General features: G+C 40.0%; 1 protein-coding gene across 1 annotated transcript in view; it reads right to left on the reverse strand.

Annotated features, from left to right (window-relative positions):
• Positions 1 to 926: 926 nt before the first annotated feature.
• Positions 927 to 19,644, reverse strand: part of LOC128984436 (uncharacterized) — a 220,207-nt gene continuing 201,489 nt past the window's right edge. The window contains exons 14-21 of the mRNA XM_054403756.1: positions 16,141 to 16,218; positions 13,718 to 13,778; positions 9,837 to 9,952; positions 6,735 to 6,941; positions 6,580 to 6,645; positions 6,291 to 6,497; positions 6,078 to 6,201; positions 927 to 4,733 (exon numbers count right to left, since the gene is read on the reverse strand). Coding sequence (XP_054259731.1) covers positions 2,149 to 4,733; positions 6,078 to 6,201; positions 6,291 to 6,497; positions 6,580 to 6,645; positions 6,735 to 6,941; positions 9,837 to 9,952; positions 13,718 to 13,778; positions 16,141 to 16,218 — 3,444 coding nt within the window. The 3' untranslated portion in view covers positions 927 to 2,148. The remainder of the gene's footprint in view (positions 4,734 to 6,077; positions 6,202 to 6,290; positions 6,498 to 6,579; positions 6,646 to 6,734; positions 6,942 to 9,836; positions 9,953 to 13,717; positions 13,779 to 16,140; positions 16,219 to 19,644) is intronic.

A 19,644-nucleotide genomic window follows, 5' to 3' on the forward strand; every position in this document is an offset into this window, starting at 1 on the left:
ATTTTACCATCCCAAAAACTAATTCAATACATGAGCACCTGTAAAATAGCTGGATGTAAAAAGATTTCTGAAATCCTTAATAACAATTATGGCTTTGGAAAACTCTTTTTTTATAATCACCTTTTTTCAAAAGAATCATGGAGAATCAGAATGAAAAGGTTTTTTTCAGAACCTTTGCGCAAAAATTCTTGTAACCTTTTAATCATATGATTGCATTTTTTAACTGAGTTTGATTATAACAGTATCAAAACATTGGTTGAAAGTTATGTTAATAGCCGTATAAAATAAAACACTAAACTCAAACTAGAAAATTTTTACAAAGCAATACTTTCTCCATTTACAATTTAAAGTGGGAGAAAGTATGAATTATCTTTCTTGTATTATATGCCATTCCTACTAGCCCTGTCTGATTTTACATTTCACATGGATGGTTTAGTTTAGGCAATGTATTTTTATAAAAAAAACTAATTATAATCCTAATATTTATTGTTTGCTTTTTTATATTGTGTTTATTAGCTTCTTTGAACTGAAAGGGCAATTAGTTGTAAACTAAAATACCTTTTTGTTTCCATCCACAATAACAATGGTGATAAAGAGTAAAATATATAAAATACCTTAACAGTAAAAGTTCAATGGAAGATAATAACTCAAAAGGTTCTCCTGGAGTATAAAACTGGCTTTAGTTCGTCCATGTGGATGGGATTTTTATTCAGCATTATTATTCAGTATCAAATGTCAATGTTATGTTTAAGGTTCTTATACCAATAGAACCTCAATTTCATAATATAGTTGAATCAGTTGGGTGACATGTGAACTGGGATGGCAAATTAAATACAATGGTATTTATAGTATATACCTTCAGTGGTTTGACCATCCAAAGCATAGCATACTTTTGTTGCAGGAATAAAAAAAAGCAAAGACAGGAAAACTGTATTGAAAATATCTATATTACGTAATCGTCTAATATACATATCAAGAACACAATAAAATATACAATTTATTCAAGCAAAGTTGAAATCACACATAATATTGTCATGAATAACTAACATCGGTTAAACATACAAAATTCAACATACATACATATTTAATTTTAATAACACTTATGTACATAGAAAATATTATGTATACTAGATTGGACTTCTTTTAGAGTAAAATATATCTCTTGTAAGAGTAAACTGTATTATGGTAAATATCAGTTGTTATACCAAGGCATTCGGAACAATCACAGTTTCTGACAACCAACCTGACTCTAGTGGCTTTGGAACTCGCAAATCACAAACTTTATCACTGAGACTTTCAGAAAAAAAAATTAATACAGTAATATAAACTAGCTTATTTATGGAAATATATTCAGGAAAGAATGTAGGTTTCAGGACAGTAAAATTTACCAACACTTTGTAATATCACCACTTTCATAACTGCATTTGAAAAGTACCCTATTGCAAAATTAAAGTTTGTAAATAAAACAAACAACAACAATGACAAGTAATTTTTTTTGTGTTGACTGTTGAACAATTATCAAGAAATAATGTAATGTAGTTAATTGGATATTTAAAATGACTTAATTAAAATGTAGTATAAGTCAAGGAACTACTATATTTAGATAAAAATATTTATAAAAATAAATTGAATAGCTATAAATGCTCATATTTTGATGTTGTAAAAATGCATACTTGTAGAAAATACTTTTGTACACAAACTATATTAGGTAGAAGAATATATATTACTTAGGCTGATTTACAAAAACACTAAAATAAAAACACAGCTCAACTACTCTTAGATACAGATATACAAAGAAAAATAAACACTCGTTACGGTTTCTAAAACCAAATTTCAACAAGGTATTCCAAATTAACAGACTTTAAATTTTAAGTATTTTTTCAACCAAGAATAGTTGTATAAGGCACAGAGCCACCCTGCAGTCATCCAACATTTACAAACGTTCTTATCCTCGTCAATCTATCCCAAGAGTAAAATCTTTGTTTGAAAACAAAATAAAAAATACACATACATCTCTTATCATTAAATGAAGCAATAAGAAAGCATCATTCACAGCAGTTTAAAGTGTATAAAAGTGCACAAGGAAAGCTATTTACGAAATGGAGATATATATATAGCCCTATACAAAGCAGAATTAGCCCAACAGGATCACGGATGGGTTTTCTTCATGGCCATCTGTGCTCTCTTTTCCCATTCTTCTTTGCGTTGCTGAATTTTCTTGAATCTTGGAACGTTTTCCTCATTTTCTGTGTTATTTTCTTCAGATTTTTCCAAACTGATCACTTCAACTTCTTTCTCTTTGAATATATTTGCTATTACTTTATGGGTAACAATAGTTGTAGGAGGATCGATTATTTTTGGATCAGGTATCGTTCGACTTCTTTGCCGTTTCTCAAAGGCATTGTTGTCTTTCTTGGAAGTAGCTAAAACTGTCGGAGTGTGAGTTTCTTCATTATGCATACTTGCACTCCTTTGGTATTTAATAGTTACACTAGGAACAGTCTTTTCAGAAACTTTAGAGTCTGCAAGATGGTCTTTCATCTTTTTCCGCTCCTCAGGAGGTGAATCGCCACACTCATTTTCCTTATCACTATCTCTAGACTTCAACGGTTGAAATGTTACTGGGTCGATATCATCAGGAATGTCACAGTCTTTGACTTTAAGAGACCTCCTTGCAAATACTTTTAGTAATTCTGGCTCTTCTTCTTTCTGTTTGATTATGTCTCGAGACAATGATTTCCGCCTAAGAACAACATCACCACTGTCTTGCGAAGCTAGAGTGTCAGAACTGCCATAGGAGTTACGATCTACGATGTTGTCTTCACTGCTAGACATTTCTCGTGATTTTCTCTTGCTGAAATCACTCATGTTTTCAATGTTTCGAGAATCAAGTCTTTCTAAACTTAATTTCCTTGATTTATCAAATTCTGAGACAAATACTTCTTTTGGCAGGGATTTCTTACGGAGGACAAACTTAGCATCTTCAGTCTTGGCAGGTTTCTCACAGTTCAAAATGTTGGCTGGTTTCTCCTCACTTACAAAAGATCTTTGCCTTAAAACAGGCTTTATGGGTGGTAAGTCTTGGCTTTTATCAACCACTGGAGGAGACTTTTCTTTTACTTCTTTAATTATTACTGTTTTCTGAATACTCTGTTGAGTCAGTATATTTGGTTTTTCTGGTGACTTTTTAGACTCAATGTTTCTCGGAGCTATTGAAACAATAGAGTAGTTGGGATTTGATACCAAATAAGGAGGAGCAGACCACTGTTTGACATTGTGAATGAATCTAACTTGGTTAGGATCTGTAGGCTCTTTTGTTGTGACTACATCAACCTTCTTAAAGGTACTTTCCAATTTATCGTTCTTGTCGACTTCAACGCTGATACTCAAACTTTCTGGTCTAGAAGGCTTCTTCACATTTTCAGACAAACTATCATCCAACTGAAGAGAGTCCTGTTCAAAATCATCTTGTTCATCAGGTTTTTCATCTTGTGTTTTTTCATCTTGTGTTTTTTCATCTAGAACTGAGCCTGGAGATGTGGACAAAACTACATTGACAGAAGGCTCCCTGTCAACATGGTTCAACTGGACTCGTAAAAATTCTGGCACTCTTGGAGGTTTTGATTCCAAACTTTCTCGTTTGGAAAGTCGAGGAGCAGGTACAGGGTAAAAATTAGGAACATCTTTATTTCCATCTATCAAACTCCTACGAGGTTCAGGTTTTACATTTGGAGGTGGTGGGCTTTCACTGCAGGGCTCATTTATGGTTTGAGTGATATTTACAACACTAGAGCCAACTGGTATTGTCATTTGATGATTAACACTTTCTGAAGATGCAGACTTTCTCCTTGCTGGTACCATATCACAACCGTTGATGCTATTTAATGATGAACTCTTTTTGAAGTTCAGCTCTAATGTTTCATTAGATGTATCTTTAGTTGTCACTGTGACGTCACAAGAGTCTGTCTCCTCAGAACTAGTCACTTTCACCGTTGTAGTGACTTCTTTCTCCTCAGTTTCAACCCTGTCTTTAGTCAAATGATGGTCCACAACTTCCATAGTAGTTAACTCATTGAGATCTTCTACTTCTACCTCGTCCTTCTGAAGCTCTGCCCCGAGTCCGATTGGCAAACTGGGCGTATCGAGAGACACAAAAGGAAGAGCTTCATCTCTCCTGAAGCTCTGTGACTTTTTGACAAAAGTTCGTTTAGGAATAGATGAATCCACTTCTAACGGAATGATCTTTTTCAGAGATCTTCCTTCTAGAATGCTTTCGTCATCAAATGTTTCCTCCTTGCGTCTCTTGGGAGGAGAATCAGGAGGAGGTGGTGACGGAGGATAAAACACCCTCATTCTGGAGACAGACCGATCCTGAGATATGTTGATGGGTTCCACTCTTTGTCGGGATGCCGGATGATGACGTCCCAGTTTTGTCACCTCGTGTACATATCGTCCCTTCTCGTCCATCCGTTTTTGCGGCAGGTCCAACGGAGGCTCCTCAACAGTCTTCTTCTTCTTGCCACTGCGCCGTGAGAGCAGTCGTCCGAAGAACGTCGTATCCTCTTTCTTCAGAGACTCCGGTTCGTCCTGTTCAGTGGTGGAGTCGAGTTGTTTGTTGGTAGCACTGGACTTGCTGCGAGACAGTTTGACGGCGCTCGTGTCCCAGGCAGGTGCTGCTCCGAGTGGCAGAGAGGCTGACTTGAGCTGTGTTGATGGAGAGGCAGTGGCTGTGCCTGCAACAGGCCATGCGCATCAGTCATGCACATACACATACACAAACACAAAGCTGAACCAATAATCCTCAACGGTCATAACACAAAGAGGATATTTGAAGTAAGTAAAATGCTTCGTGAACTTATTAAATATTTAATATATATTTTACATGGAAAATTAATCGGATGAATGATATTTTTTTAGTGCTACAGTATAACATGGTAGAGAATCAATTTTTTGTGTGCCATTAACGTGTGGTTGGAATGCAGTTCTGAAATAATGCAAAAACATATACCATTCACTGGCTATTGTCAGTGCTCAATGAATATCATTTTGAAATGCAGCATTCAATACCTACATAATGGTGGTCTATATTTTAAAATTTTAATACTAAAATCTGACAACTTATTTATAAAATCCTCAGTTCAATAATTTTACACTTGTGTAGAATTTATGGTATTTGCCCATGAAAACAAAAAATATTTTATCCGAGTCAAACAGTAATTTTATCCCAGTCAGTTTTTTACCAGTCAGTAATTTTATCTGAGTCGGTTTTATTTGGAAATAAAACCGACTGCAAAATCATAGGTAAAGGGAAGATAGTACAGAAAATTGGAAGCTCATGTTACACTAAAATAAAACCGACTGCAAAATCATAGGTAAAGGGACAAGAAAATAATTCAGTTAATGGAGCAAGTAACCTCGTAGCTAGATTTGGTTCAAATATATTTAACATCTTCTTTCCTTATCAAAGAATTTGGCTTTAGACCAAATTAGACACAGTTAAATGCAACAATTTTCACATACATTTTGACAAGCATTGTAAGCAAAAGCTAAGCAAAGCTGTGAAACAAAGGCAGGCTCTAGACTCTATGAGAGTTAGCATTTTAACTAAAAAATATTTGAGTTTTATTCATCCTAAGGGGATTTTGAAAGATACTACTAACGCTTTAGAGTCGTGACGCAGACCGGTTTCTTGGTTGCATCTGAGCTGACTACCAATCAGGAACTATTTGGACTTGGAATATTACCAAAATTTATGCCGAACATCGAAGGGCAAAGAGGTAAACGGTTAGGCGCAATTTGGAAAAAATGTACTGCAGGGTCCAGCAGGTTTTAGAATATCTTACCTTGAAGGGTTAAATGTTTATTAATTGCTATTGTGTAAAAGCGTAAAGATTTTCAGGTCTACAGCTTTTATGGAGTGTAATTCTAACATTTTCGATCCACCATTAGTAACTTACTCTTGAGAAATAATTCAAAAAAGGCATAGATCATAAAAAAATTTTTAATTTCATAGTTTACAATGACATAAACCTTGTATAAGCGAGAAACAATGTGAAAGGTCGTTTGGTTATTCTTACCTGAGTCAGGCAGCAGGGACAAGTCAGGATCAGGGGTGACACTTCGTACTGTGGACACCTGTGACATCGGAGGTGACTCTTCCACCACCTCGGGTGTAGAGGGCAGCAACGTTACCTCCCCCAGCTGTACCAACACAACAACAACATAATGAGTCAGGCATTAGTGACAAGTCAGGATCAGGGGTGACACTTCGTACGGTGGACACCTGTGACATCGGAGGTGACTCTTCCACCACCTCGGGTGTAGAGGGCAGCGACGTTACCTCCCCCAGCTGTACCAACACAACAACAACATAATGAGTCAGGCATTAGTGACAAGTCAGGATCAGGGGTGACACTTCGTACTGTGGACACCTGTGACATCGGAGGTGACTCTTCCACCACCTCGGGTGTAGAGGGCAGCAACGTTACCTCCCCCAGCTGTACCAACACAACAACAACATAATGAGTCAGGCATTAGTGACAAGTCAGGATCAGGGGTGACACTTCGTACGGTGGACACCTGTGACATCGGAGGTGACTCTTCCACCACCTCGGGTGTAGAGGGCAGCAACGTTACCTCCCCCAGCTGTACCAACACAACAACAACATAATGAGTCAGGCATTAGTGACAAGTCAGGATCAGGGGTGACACTTCGTAAGGTGGACACCTGTGACATCGGAGGTGACTCTTCCACCACCTCGGGTGTAGAGGGCAGCAACGTTACCTCCCCCAGCTGTACCAACACAACAACAACATAATGAGTCAGGCATTAGTGACAAGTCAGGATCAGGGGTGACACTTCGTACGGTGGACACCTGTGACATCGGAGGTGACTCTTCCACCACCTCGGGTGTAGAGGGCAGCAACGTTACCTCCCCCAGCTGTACCAACACAACAACAACATAATGAGTCAGGCATTAGTGACAAGTCAGGATCAGGGGTGACACTTCGTACGGTGGACACCTGTGACATCGGAGGTGACTCTTCCACCACCTCGGGTGTAGAGGGTAGCAACGTTACCTCCCCCAGCTGTACCAACACAACAACAACATAATGAGTCAGGCAGCAGGGACAAGTAAGGATCAGGGGTGACACTTCGTACTGTGGACACCTGTGACATCGGAGGTGACTCCTCCTCCACCTCGGGTGTAGAGGGCAGCAACGTTACCTCCCCCAGCTGTACCAACACAACAACAACATAATGAGTCAGGCAGCAGGGACAAGTCAGGATCAGGGGTGACACTTCGTACTGTGGACACCTGTGACATCGGAGGTGACTCCTCCTCCACCTCGGGTGTAGAGGGCAGCAACGTTACCTCCCCCACCTGTACCAACACAACAACAACATAATGAGTCAGGCAGCAGGGACAAGAAAGGATCAGGGGTGACACTTCGTACTGTGGACACCTGTGACATAGGAGGTGACTCCTCCTCCACCTTGGGTGTAGAGGGCAGCAACGTTACCTCCCCCACCTGTACCAACACAACAACAACATAATGAGTCAGGCAGCAGGGACAAGAAAGGATCAGGGGTGACACTTCGTACTGTGGACACCTGTGACATAGGAGGTGACTCCTCCTCCACCTTGGGTGTAGAGGGCAGCAACGTTACCTCCCCCACCTGTACCAACACAACAACAACATAATGAGTCAGGCAGCAGGGACAAGTAAGGATCAGGGGTGACACTTCGTACTGTGGACACCTGTGACATAGGAGGTAACTCCTCCTCCACCTTGGGTGTAGAGGGCAGCAACGTTACCTCCCCCAGCTGTACCAACACAACAACAACATAATGAGTCAGGCAGCAGGGACAAGTAAGGATCAGGGGTGACACTTCGTACTGTGGACACCTGTGACATAGGAGGTAACTCCTCCTCCACCTTGGGTGTAGAGGGTAGCAACGTTACCTCCCCCAGCTGTACCAACACAACAACAACATAATGAGTCAGGCAGCAGGGACAAGTAAGGATCAGGGGTGACACTTCGTACTGTGGACACCTGTGACATAGGAGGTGACTCCTCCTCCACCTTGGGTGTAGAGGGCAGCAACGTTACCTCCCCCAGCTGTACCAACACAACAACAACATAATGAGTCAGGCATTAGTGACAAGTCAGGATCAGGGGTGACACTTCGTACTGTGGACACCTGTGACATAGGAGGTGACTCCTCCTCCACCTTGGGTGTAGAGGGCAGCAACGTTACCTCCCCCAGCTGTACCAACACAACAACAACATAATGAGTCAGGCAGCAGGGACAAGAAAGGATCAGGGGTGACACTTCGTACTGTGGACACCTGTGACATAGGAGGTGACTCCTCCTCCACCTTGGGTGTAGAGGGCAGCAACGTTACCTCCCCCACCTGTACCAACACAACAACAACATAATGAGTCAGGCAGCAGGGACAAGAAAGGATCAGGGGTGACACTTCGTACTGTGGACACCTGTGACATAGGAGGTGACTCCTCCTCCACCTTGGGTGTAGAGGGCAGCAACGTTACCTCCCCCACCTGTACCAACACAACAACAACATAATGAGTCAGGCAGCAGGGACAAGTAAGGATCAGGGGTGACACTTCGTACTGTGGACACCTGTGACATAGGAGGTAACTCCTCCTCCACCTTGGGTGTAGAGGGCAGCAACGTTACCTCCCCCAGCTGTACCAACACAACAACAACATAATGAGTCAGGCAGCAGGGACAAGTAAGGATCAGGGGTGACACTTCGTACTGTGGACACCTGTGACATCGGAGGTAACTCCTCCTCCACCTTGGGTGTAGAGGGTAGCAACGTTACCTCCCCCACCTGTACCAACACAACAACAACATAATGAGTCAGGCAGCAGGGACAAGTAAGGATCAGGGGTGACACTTCGTACTGTGGACACCTGTGACATAGGAGGTGACTCCTCCTCCACCTTGGGTGTAGAGGGCAGCAACGTTACCTCCCCCACCTGTACCAACACAACAACAACATAATGAGTCAGGCAGCAGGGACAAGTAAGGATCAGGGGTGACACTTCGTACTGTGGACACCTGTGACATAGGAGGTAACTCCTCCTCCACCTTGGGTGTAGAGGGTAGCAACGTTACCTCCCCCAGCTGTACCAACACAACAACAACATAATGAGTCAGGCAGCAGGGACAAGTAAGGATCAGGGGTGACACTTCGTACTGTGGACACCTGTGACATAGGAGGTGACTCCTCCTCCACCTTGGGTGTAGAGGGTAGCAACGTTACCTCCCCCACCTGTACCAACACAACAACAACATAATGAGTCAGGCAGCAGGGACAAGTAAGGATCAGGGGTGACACTTCGTACTGTGGACACCTGTGACATCGGAGGTAACTCCTCCTCCGCCTCGGGTGTAGAGGGCAGCAGTTAGTACAGGTAGTACTACCTTTAACACCTTTAGTATACGTAGTGTTGGTGTAAAATGTAGACGTATAAATGTCTTTGAGGCTGGGACATGTTCGACCACAAAGATGGCATCATCAACTAGTCATTGTGAAGTTCCAAGTTGAAGTTGGTGACCTTTCCCAGCTCTGTCTAGATGATAAGTATATGGTCTGCACAAATACACCAGAGAAGCACTGCTTATAGCATTGCAACAAAAAATTTAATATGATGGTAAGCCACTTTTTTCTTTTACCATTGTTAGTAATGCAGAATCAAAATGATGAGTCATAAAATTAGTATTAAATTTAGAGTTCAGGTTTTAGTACACAATAGCTACCAAGTAAAAAGTAGAAGTTCCAAGTGTAAGTGCTGGTACCTGAGTTGAGCGCCGTTTCCTTGGTACGCCGTGGTTTCGCTTGGGCTTGACAGACATTTTGTGTCGCGCAGCCGAGTGACTGAGTGGTGCAGACGTCACCTCCACCTCCGTCGAGTCTGAATCATAAAGTAAGGTTAGTATAAACACTCTACTGATCTTCTGACTTGGTGTTCTTAAGTTGTCAGTGAACTGTTATAAAGTCTATAGAACATTTAAATCTTGTTTTAAAACTATAAATGTCTGACGAATAATCATTTAACAAATGTTCACCAAGGGTATACAAAAGAATCATTAATGAACAAACTTCAACAGAGACGAGCAAGAAATAACATATGCACCCTCCAAGTTGAAAATAAAACAACAAAATCTCTGTTTTGCAATTACACTCTTGTAAAAATATATCACAGCTTAAACATTAATAAACATATTTTCATATTTATGTAAACTGCATTTTCTTAACCCTTACGACGACTCTCGTGTCGGCCGTGAGCCGACATTGGCCGTTTTGCAACAGTATCACAAAAATACATGGGGAGCAAATTTTGTTTACATATAAGCCGAGTGGGATTACAGATAAATATATGCCGATGCTTGATGGCAAATCTGTGCGTGCATACCTTCAATTTGAGACCTCAACCATGAAAATCGGTCGGGTAGAAGAGCCAAACGAACTCGGAAAAGGAAAACCAAATTTTTTTAATATATAAGATAACTTCAAAGACTAACACTTCTTTTTTACAGTTGTCACAGTATTGTTTTACAATTTATTTAAAAGTAAGCGGTTTAAACAATATTTCTTGTAACAAAATAGTACAAACATTAATGCTGATGTTGAGCTAAACAAGAACTTTGATTGTTTGGGACAAGAAAAGTAATATTTGGGACAGGCAAAATCATATGTTTTGACAGATTGGAAATCATTGATTTCCAAAAACTTAGCTTTAGAGAAATGAGCTATTTTTTTTATACTGAGTGATGATAACTTTTGCCATATAGGGGGGTGGATTTAACCATGTTGGAGGGTGCTTATCAAATTACCATCGTGGTCATTTTTTGAGTGACAAAGTTTTTTAACAATACAACTTAAAAATTCAAAATTGTTTGAGTAATTTTTAGAAAAATGTAGGGTTTTAAAATTGTTTCATAAATTTTATAGGGTAAATGAACGATACCTTTCCGACTATCATAGGTACAACATTTAATGCAAATATATCACGCTATAAAGACTGAAATGCTTTAAACAAAATCTATACAAGAATGAGAATAAGAATATTTATTTTCTCCCAGTAATACAATTATTACAGTTTTTTTTTTTTTTTTTTTTTTTTAGGGTGAGGAGGGAAAATGCTTTTACGCACACAGGTAGCCAGCCTGTAGTGTGAGACTCCTGAGTTTATCACAGACTACTCACTAAAAAACCCCCTCTACTCTGTTGGACACAGACCTGGAATTGTTTGTCACATTACTTCAAGTCAGGCCAACATGTGACCTAAGCCCACAGGGCTCGCACCGTTTCTGGCATTATTTATTTTTTGACCTACACCGCATCCCGGTCGAGGTCAAGCTTCTTGGCGCGGAGAACACCCTGGATGTAAAGTGACACACAGGTCCAATTGTCCTCACCCTCCATCATCATCGGTATGACCGTGTCCACCGACAGCAGTCCTACGAACTGTTGAGCCTCTAGGCGGGGCCTTTCCCAATGCTGGCAGTGGAAGAAAGTGTGTTCCACGTCATCGGGAATGCCTGGGCAGTATATGCAATTGGGTGACACGGCTTTGCCCATCCTGAACAAGTACGACCGGAAAAAGCCGTGACCCGTCAGAAATTGGGTGAGGTAGAAGTTCACCTCTCCGCACCGCCGATTAACCCAAGGTTGGACCTGTTGTATCAGTCGCCTGGTCCAGAGCCCCCTTGTCTCCTGTTCCTAGCTCTCCTGCCACAGCTGGAAGGTCCGGGTGCGTTCCTCAATATTTGCCTGGTCCTCCCCACGGCGCTGATAAATTGCCTTCCTCTCCGCCGCCAAAAGTTTGACGGGTATGACTCCAGCAACCACCAGGACGGCGGGTTCGGACACTGTTCGATAGGCAGATGCTACCCTTAGTGCTGCCTGACGCTGCACTCGGGCGAGCCGCATCCTATATACCTCCTTATTGAGAGCGTCTGCCCAGACTTCCGCACCGTACAGGAGCACGGACTGGACCGCAGACATCAACAGCCTTCTGCGGCTGGACCGTGGACCTCCGACATTGGCCATTAACCGACTAAGGGAAGAAACCATTTTAGCGGCCTTGTCCGCCGTACGGGTGATCTGGTCTCGCCAGCTGAGCTTGCTGTCCACCATGACCCCAAGGTACTTTGCGGCACGAGTGGTTTGGACTTCAACGTTCCCCACCATCAAAGGCACGATGGTGTCAATCCTCTTTTTAGTCAGAATCACAATCTCAGTTTTGCTCAGAGCGAGCGAGAGACCATGTTCTGCCATCCATGCGTTAATGGTTCGCATGACTCGATTTAGTTTCAGCTGGGCAAGCTCAATGCTACGTGCAGCTATTAAAGCCGCAACGTCATCTGCATACCTAACTAGGACAGTTTCCTCAGGCATCTCGGATCTCAAGAGGCTGTCGTAGGCGACGTTCCAGAGGTCCGGGCCCAGTATGGATCCTTGAGCAGCACCAGAAGTTACATCCATCGTCCTGGAGCCTTCTGTAGTGTCGTAAATGATGAGGCGGTACCGGAGGTAGTCCTCTATCCTGCGCATGAGGTATGCCGGGACGTGGAAAGTGTTCTCCAGTGCGTCGAGCATATCGCACCACCTCGCGGAATTAAATGTGTTTCGCACATCAAGTGTTACAAGCAGCACAACCCGACGAGAATAGTTGTTAAACTCCTCAGCTCTCATTACGGCTCGCTTTACCTCCTCAATAGCGTCAACCGTTGACCGTCCCTTCCTGAAGCCGTACTGACGAGGGGATAGATTCCCTGCAGCAACCACGGCTGAATTCAGTCGGGAACGGATCAACTTTTCCAAGACTTTCCCAGCAGTGTCCAACATACAGAGAGGTCTGTAAGAGGAGGGTAGGTCTGGGTTTCCTTTTCCCTTTCCCACGAGCACAAGCCTAGCTGTTTTCCAGCAGAAGGGAAACTTCCCCTCGGCCAGACAGGCATTGTACGTGCTCAAAAGGATTTGTGGATTTATTGAAAAGACTTTCTTCAGGGCCTCACCAGGTACCCCATCCGGTCCAGGAGCCTTGTTGTTCTTCAGGGACAGATTAGGGACAATTATTACAGTAATCAATTATTCCAATGCAATAACAGCTAACCTGTTGTCTGGACGGACATGATCACTTGATTGGACGGACAAACAGGATTTACTGTTTTGTAAAGTTATACAGTAAATTTTGACAGAAAGAATAAATTTGATTTCTTAGCAACTGAAGAAATATAGATTTCACCGTACTGTCGGAAAAATAAAAAGCATAAAATATCAAACACTAGTTTAAAATTGTTTTATTATAATTTTGAAACAGTTCGAGATAAATTTGGTATGAAAACATTTTAATTATGTGTTTTAATCAAGATTAAAATTGCTTTAATACGAGATAACGAAGCAAATGTTGAAATAAGCTTTTAAAGGAGTTTAATATTTTTTTATTGGTGAAATTGATTAAAAAGGCTTAATATATTTTAACAGTGTTTTCAAGCCGAGTTTAATTTAACCTTTAACACTTATGAACTTTTTTTTAAATTTGTAGGAAAGTTTAAATTTCTTTTTTCTTTTGTAAACCAAAAAAAAAAAAATAAAACAAAAAATTTTACATTTAGATATTTCTTATTTTATTATGCATTTGGATGAAAACCCCTTAATTCATTATATTTACCTGATTTTTTCTCATGCAGCGAAATCTTGGAACCATGTCCTGAACTTTGACCGTATGAATCCTGAAAAACACCATTTGATTTATTAAAAACCATCTATAACCATAAATTTGTCGTACAGAAAAAAATTTTTAATACTTCAGTAGGAGTTCAAGTTCAAAACCTACCTAATGTTTAAATTAGTTAGTGAACATGGTTTTAGATATAATATTTATTAAATTCAACATTGGCTGTTACAGCATTACATCAGATGTAGTGATAACGAGCCACTAGCAGGTGGGGAAGGTATGCAGTGAGAGTACAGCTACTGTAGAGTAGCTAGTCACTATAATTGCATTCTTTTATCCTCGTCTACTAGTGGTGCTGCATTAATCTGATCTGAATTAATTATTCTATCATCACGATATCTTCATCTACCTACCCAGAGTTCCTTTACATGGTGAGTCTTCTAAGCTGTACTAAACAGATTACAGACAATCGGCTTGACATACAGAGATGAAACAAAACTTTTCCCCACTAATTCATACCCAAGGAACAACGTAAAATTATTTTTACCATTTTTAAATTACAGGGTGTTTGTGAAACTGGGGGTCATGGGATTGAATCTCAGATTTTTCAAATGTATACATATATCATGCATCAATTTAAAGCTCTAGACTAGACAAAGAATTTAGTAAAAACAGAACTCCTTTATCTTAATTCGTTTTAAAACGGCGGCCATTTGTACGGAAAATATTGTTATTTACAGAATACCCTATATCTTAGAAACCACTAAACTTATTTTCGTTCTGTTTGAAAATTCTTAATTCTCGTGAGTTCAGCTTTAATTTTATATGCAACATGTCAACATTTTAAAAATTAAATATTTGTTCAATGATTTTTTAATGTTGGTAGCCTTCTAAAAATAAAAATTTTTAAATTGCAACATATGTCAAATGGCATATTATTTTCAAAGTCATGCAAAAACAAACAACTTTAAAATTTAAACCTACCGTCTATCTTTGGTAGTTTTCTAGTAATTAACCAAAAACTTTGATTGCCCATGTAAAACTCATGTTAAGCGTACAGTACTGGATATTAGTGGATGCAGATACACTATTCAATACTAGATACACTATTCAGTTGGGTGTGTTCGGTTGGTATTACCGAATTTGGCAATTCTTTATAATAATTATTGTAAAGAGGTTAAATTGTATTTTTCATTATATGCAGAAATTATCTTGTACAAGTGGTTAATTTAATAGCACAATCAACAGTTTTTTATTTACTAAAGCAACTACAACATGACAACAAGCATATTTTGTTGTGTTTTGGGAAACACTAAGTGTAGTAAACAAAGCATGAATAAATTTCACTAGATTACTGTACTTTCAATTTGCATGTCACTTGTGAAGAGCCATGACTAAAGCTTCAGACATGGTGCTGCACGATATATCATTACTAACACCAGGGGAGACATATGTGTGGATGACATGACAATGGACCAGTCCTTGTAACAGGATCTAGACTATGTTGGCTTCATTCATTTCAAACCATAAAATATATGATGTTACATGCATACAAAACACTGTAATGTGAAACAAATCTTTTTGAAAACTCCTGTTTGTTGTGCAAAATGTTAATTGATGATTCAGATCTTTGGGAAGAAAAAAAATTGTTTAGAAAATGTAGTTTGATAAAAAAAAAGAAATCTCAAATCTCAAGTATTGATTTAACTATCCTGCCCTACAACAAATTTTACCCGAGAGCTGAACAAAATCTTTATTTTACAATAAGTTAACTGTGAGTAAAAATCATATTTCTAAAAAAAAAAATACTCCTATGTTTTGGAAATTGAGAAGTCATCTTTCAAAGGTGAGTACAGCATTGATATTATAGGAATAATAATAATACCCACGCTGCAGCAAACCTGAAGACTTGGCAAAAATTGTTTTGCCTAATTGGATTAACGAGAACATACTTTTGCTGCTACAGGGAAAGTAATTGAGATTTTGAAGTAAAATGTTAATACAGTACCTTAGTTAGTATAAAGTATATACATTTGCCAAATTAGATTAATATATTCAAACCAGCAAACTACAACAGTTTACTTATCCATGGGAACACCATAAGAATTGCATATTAAATGTTTTTGAATTTTCTCCTTAACCAATAGTTGTGCAAAATGACTTCAGAGTACTAGAATATTTGCTTCTTTAAGCTCTACAAAATGTTACTAAAAAGAACACACGCCAAAACATGCTTTATATCTAACAAGAAGAAAATAAATCTATTTGCAATATCCTAAACACAAAGTAGATTTTGGTGGCAGTCAATTCAGAAATAACTACTGTAAACAATTGACATGACAGGATTTCCAATTATTGACTTTATTCCGTTTCTTCTACCCCAATGTTTGAAGTTGTGCTATAACTGTCCAGCTTACCTCGTCCATCTCCGAGCTGCCCATGCTGAGTAGGGAGCCATCACTGCAGGTGCTGTGGTTGGACTTGCTAACCGTCTCCTGAAACAACACAAACCACAGTTGAACTCACAGCATTTCTGGAAAGACATAAGATAAATATAGCTAAAGATGACCAGCAATGTCTTCCAGAGTTATGCCTTTTAGAGCAATGCCTGGATCTCACCATAGAACCATAGAAGAATTAGTTGGTCATTAAAGTAACCGTCTGACAAGACAAACAACTATTCAGCCCTCAGCCCAAAGTGAAAAAGAATTTGTGGATTGGTCGTAAAAACTCTATGGGCATTTAGTTTTAGAACTATAGGCCATGCGTTGGCAGATGCCTGGAACCAATCCACCTAGAAACAATATTAATTACCGTATGCTGCACAGAAGTATTAGCATTTAACACTGAAAACATAAGATCTGAGTTGTTGTATTAATAGTAGACAAAGCTCAGTCTACAAATTTCTCCTTGACAATCATTTAGCCTATTAAGAGTAGGCTTACTTCACCCAACATCAATGGTCAAAATCTTCAAGACCAATGTGTAATAATTTATCTTGCTAATAATAATATTTTTTTTACAACGAGTAAAATTGTGTCTATTTCGGTAATAGCTTTGGTCCCAATAGTCGGTTAATCGGTTGTAAACAGTTCGGCACAGTTTCTCCCAATAATCACCGTCCGCGTTCCAGCCGGCTTAGTAGCGACCTCGGCAAAATCATAGAAACTGCTGAAACAAAACTTCTTGCCCGGGCGTGATGGCTGCTGACTGCTGACGCGATGACGCGGCGCAAGAAAGCATGTGATCGTGATCGGAAGATTGCAGCGATTGGCGGCACTCGGCAGTTGTGGCGGACGCGACAATGGAATCAGCTGAGCGGAGCCGTAGTCATTGTGATGATGATGTGATTGTGAGGTGAGAGTGATCAGTGATATCGCACGGTGGGAAGGGAAGGGAACGAGTCTATTCATGAGTTCTCTCTCTTTGAACCATTGTAGTGGGCGTCACGCGCCGGCGTCGTCCAGGCTCGCAGCCGGTAATGATTTGATAGTGAAAAGTTGGTTGCAACAAGGAAACGTTGGCAAAGTCCATATTAGTAAATTTAGACACTGGAACTTTGAAATAAACAGTAAAACGAATAAGAATCGTTTGGACTGAAAACAGTCGAAAAAAGGCAGAACATTCTTTTCTCCAAGATAACTTCTTTTCTTCTTAACTTATTTTGTTGTCCTTTGCTAATCCAAATGACATCATTTATAGAAGCTTAGGCCTGACTCACACGAGGGATAAATCTAGGGAGTTGTAAGACGGACAAGCAAACGTTGATAAAAACCTTGGTAAAATGCATAAGACTTAGGAAAGTGAACCCTATTACTGCATGTGTGGGATGTTAAAACGCCACGTGGCTCTCGGAGGGCGAGGTGAAGTCACCGTCTATAGAAATTTAAGTGTTATGCCTTCCTGACTGTAACAGCAACATTCAATTTGTGCAAGACGTGAAGTGAAGACACCCGAAGACCATGTTATCGCATCGTGATAGCGGGGCCACTGCCTTCCGTCCCCTTACTTTCGATTACCTCATAAACACAGACCAAGCCCGTCACTTCCGCCACGAGACACGTTATGGTAGCCAACACTCGTCCTGGTGAAAAATAACAACGTATTGATATCGTCGAACATTGACTCGTAAGACTAGACAAAATGCAACATGAACGCGACTACGGACTGATGAACTTGCTTATGATGCGTTCATGAGATAATTACTTCGTGAGCAAGTCTAGAAATAGAAATCATCTGTACTCAGATATCAGTCAATTAGTTAGACGTATAAGATCTATTGATTAGGAAAAATTAAGGTTGGTTCAAAATTATAATTGAAGACCAGCAAAATAGTATATTTTCCTTGAATAATCAACTTTCGATGTGTCTCGACCATTTGACAAGTCGTAGGAAAGCTAAATAAATCTCGAAACTAACATTGATAGAGAACCGCTAAGATAAATTCATTTATAAGTGAAATTGAACGTTCACAGAACGATATTCCTCTCAAGAAGTACGTCAAACGAAACGAATCTCAGGCATTCTGCAGAGATACCGGTACTTAACAATTCATTACTATCAATCAGTTGATCAAGAAACGAAAGTGCTTTCGATGTCGAACCCAACCATAACAAATGGCAGAGCAGAGAGATGGTAGGGGTAAGGAGGGGTGTGTCGAAAGTGAGGGCACCGTGATGTCAGGGACATTAGGGAAGCTTTCACAGCAATTGTCCCTGTGAACCTCACAGACATTTACTCACACACCCACACACTTGCATGTAGACCTACACAGTCTGTACACAATACACGCATCTGTGAGCGGGAGCGGTCAATCATAATCAGATCACCTTTCTCCTTCTCCCTCACCTTCCACTTCATTCATCATCACTCAGTTATATCTTGATTGGACCAACAATGCTACAGCCACTATCACACGTTTTGAAATGTTTAATGATTATGGAGATCTACTGTCACTACTGCTACATCAGGTGACAGCAGATCGAAGGTGTACGAGACCGAGGAAAACAATCAAAATTTTAAGAGAAAACATCTTTAAATTTGACAATAAGCTGACATTTCTATTTAGATCAATTAGGTTATACAAATAATTTATAATGAGTAGATATTTATTTGACATTACGCTATTTACAAGAATACACAAAATAAGTTTACGTCACACTGTCAAATACTTGATGGCTTCGCACGAAATGTGTCGACTATTAACATTGTCCAAAAAGATGTGTCATTTTGTAAAAGCAATAATATACTATCATAAGCTATCATTTTGTTGAAAATGTTACAGTACCTCAGTTCGTGAATTCAAGTATGAGAGTGATACATATGTGTTCTCCAGACTAACTATATACATTTTGCAAGCAATTGCAGACACCATAACAGTCTAGCCAAAAATGGAAACAAGTGATCAGAAAAAAGTAACTTTGAGAAATATTGTGAAAGACCTAAAAAGTCATGAGAGTGATTGAGAAAAATTAATGTCACAAATTTTAACTGAAACATCCCATGACAGAAACACATTGCACAAAACAAACTGCACAAGTTCCATCCAAAAACCACGGCGATCATGAAAAGAGTGATAATATAAATTGGTTCAATTCAAAGGTTTCAACATAGTTTCGAGCTGTAGGAGATGCAGCCAATGTAGAGTGGTGAGCGTGATGCGTGGTGCAGTTACGTCACTAAGGTTAGTTAGCGGCTATTCATCGTCTCTGTGACTCTCTGTTGCTCAACGTCACCCAGTTGTGTATCGGTCTGTACCGCCGCCGCCGGGTTATGCCACCTCCGGCTTGGACCTGGTCACTGGTGACGTTGGAACATTGCAAACAAGGCATTCCGGGCGTAACAGACTCATTGAATTCATCCTTATATCCACATCCTACATGTGCATTTCCTCGTCATGCCAATCCAAAGGATTACACTGA

This window comes from Macrosteles quadrilineatus, unplaced genomic scaffold (assembly GCF_028750875.1).
Source record: "Macrosteles quadrilineatus isolate MER2022 unplaced genomic scaffold, UCM_ALF_1.0 Scaffold_2__2_contigs__length_208266976, whole genome shotgun sequence".
Taxonomy (NCBI): domain Eukaryota; kingdom Metazoa; phylum Arthropoda; class Insecta; order Hemiptera; family Cicadellidae; genus Macrosteles; species Macrosteles quadrilineatus.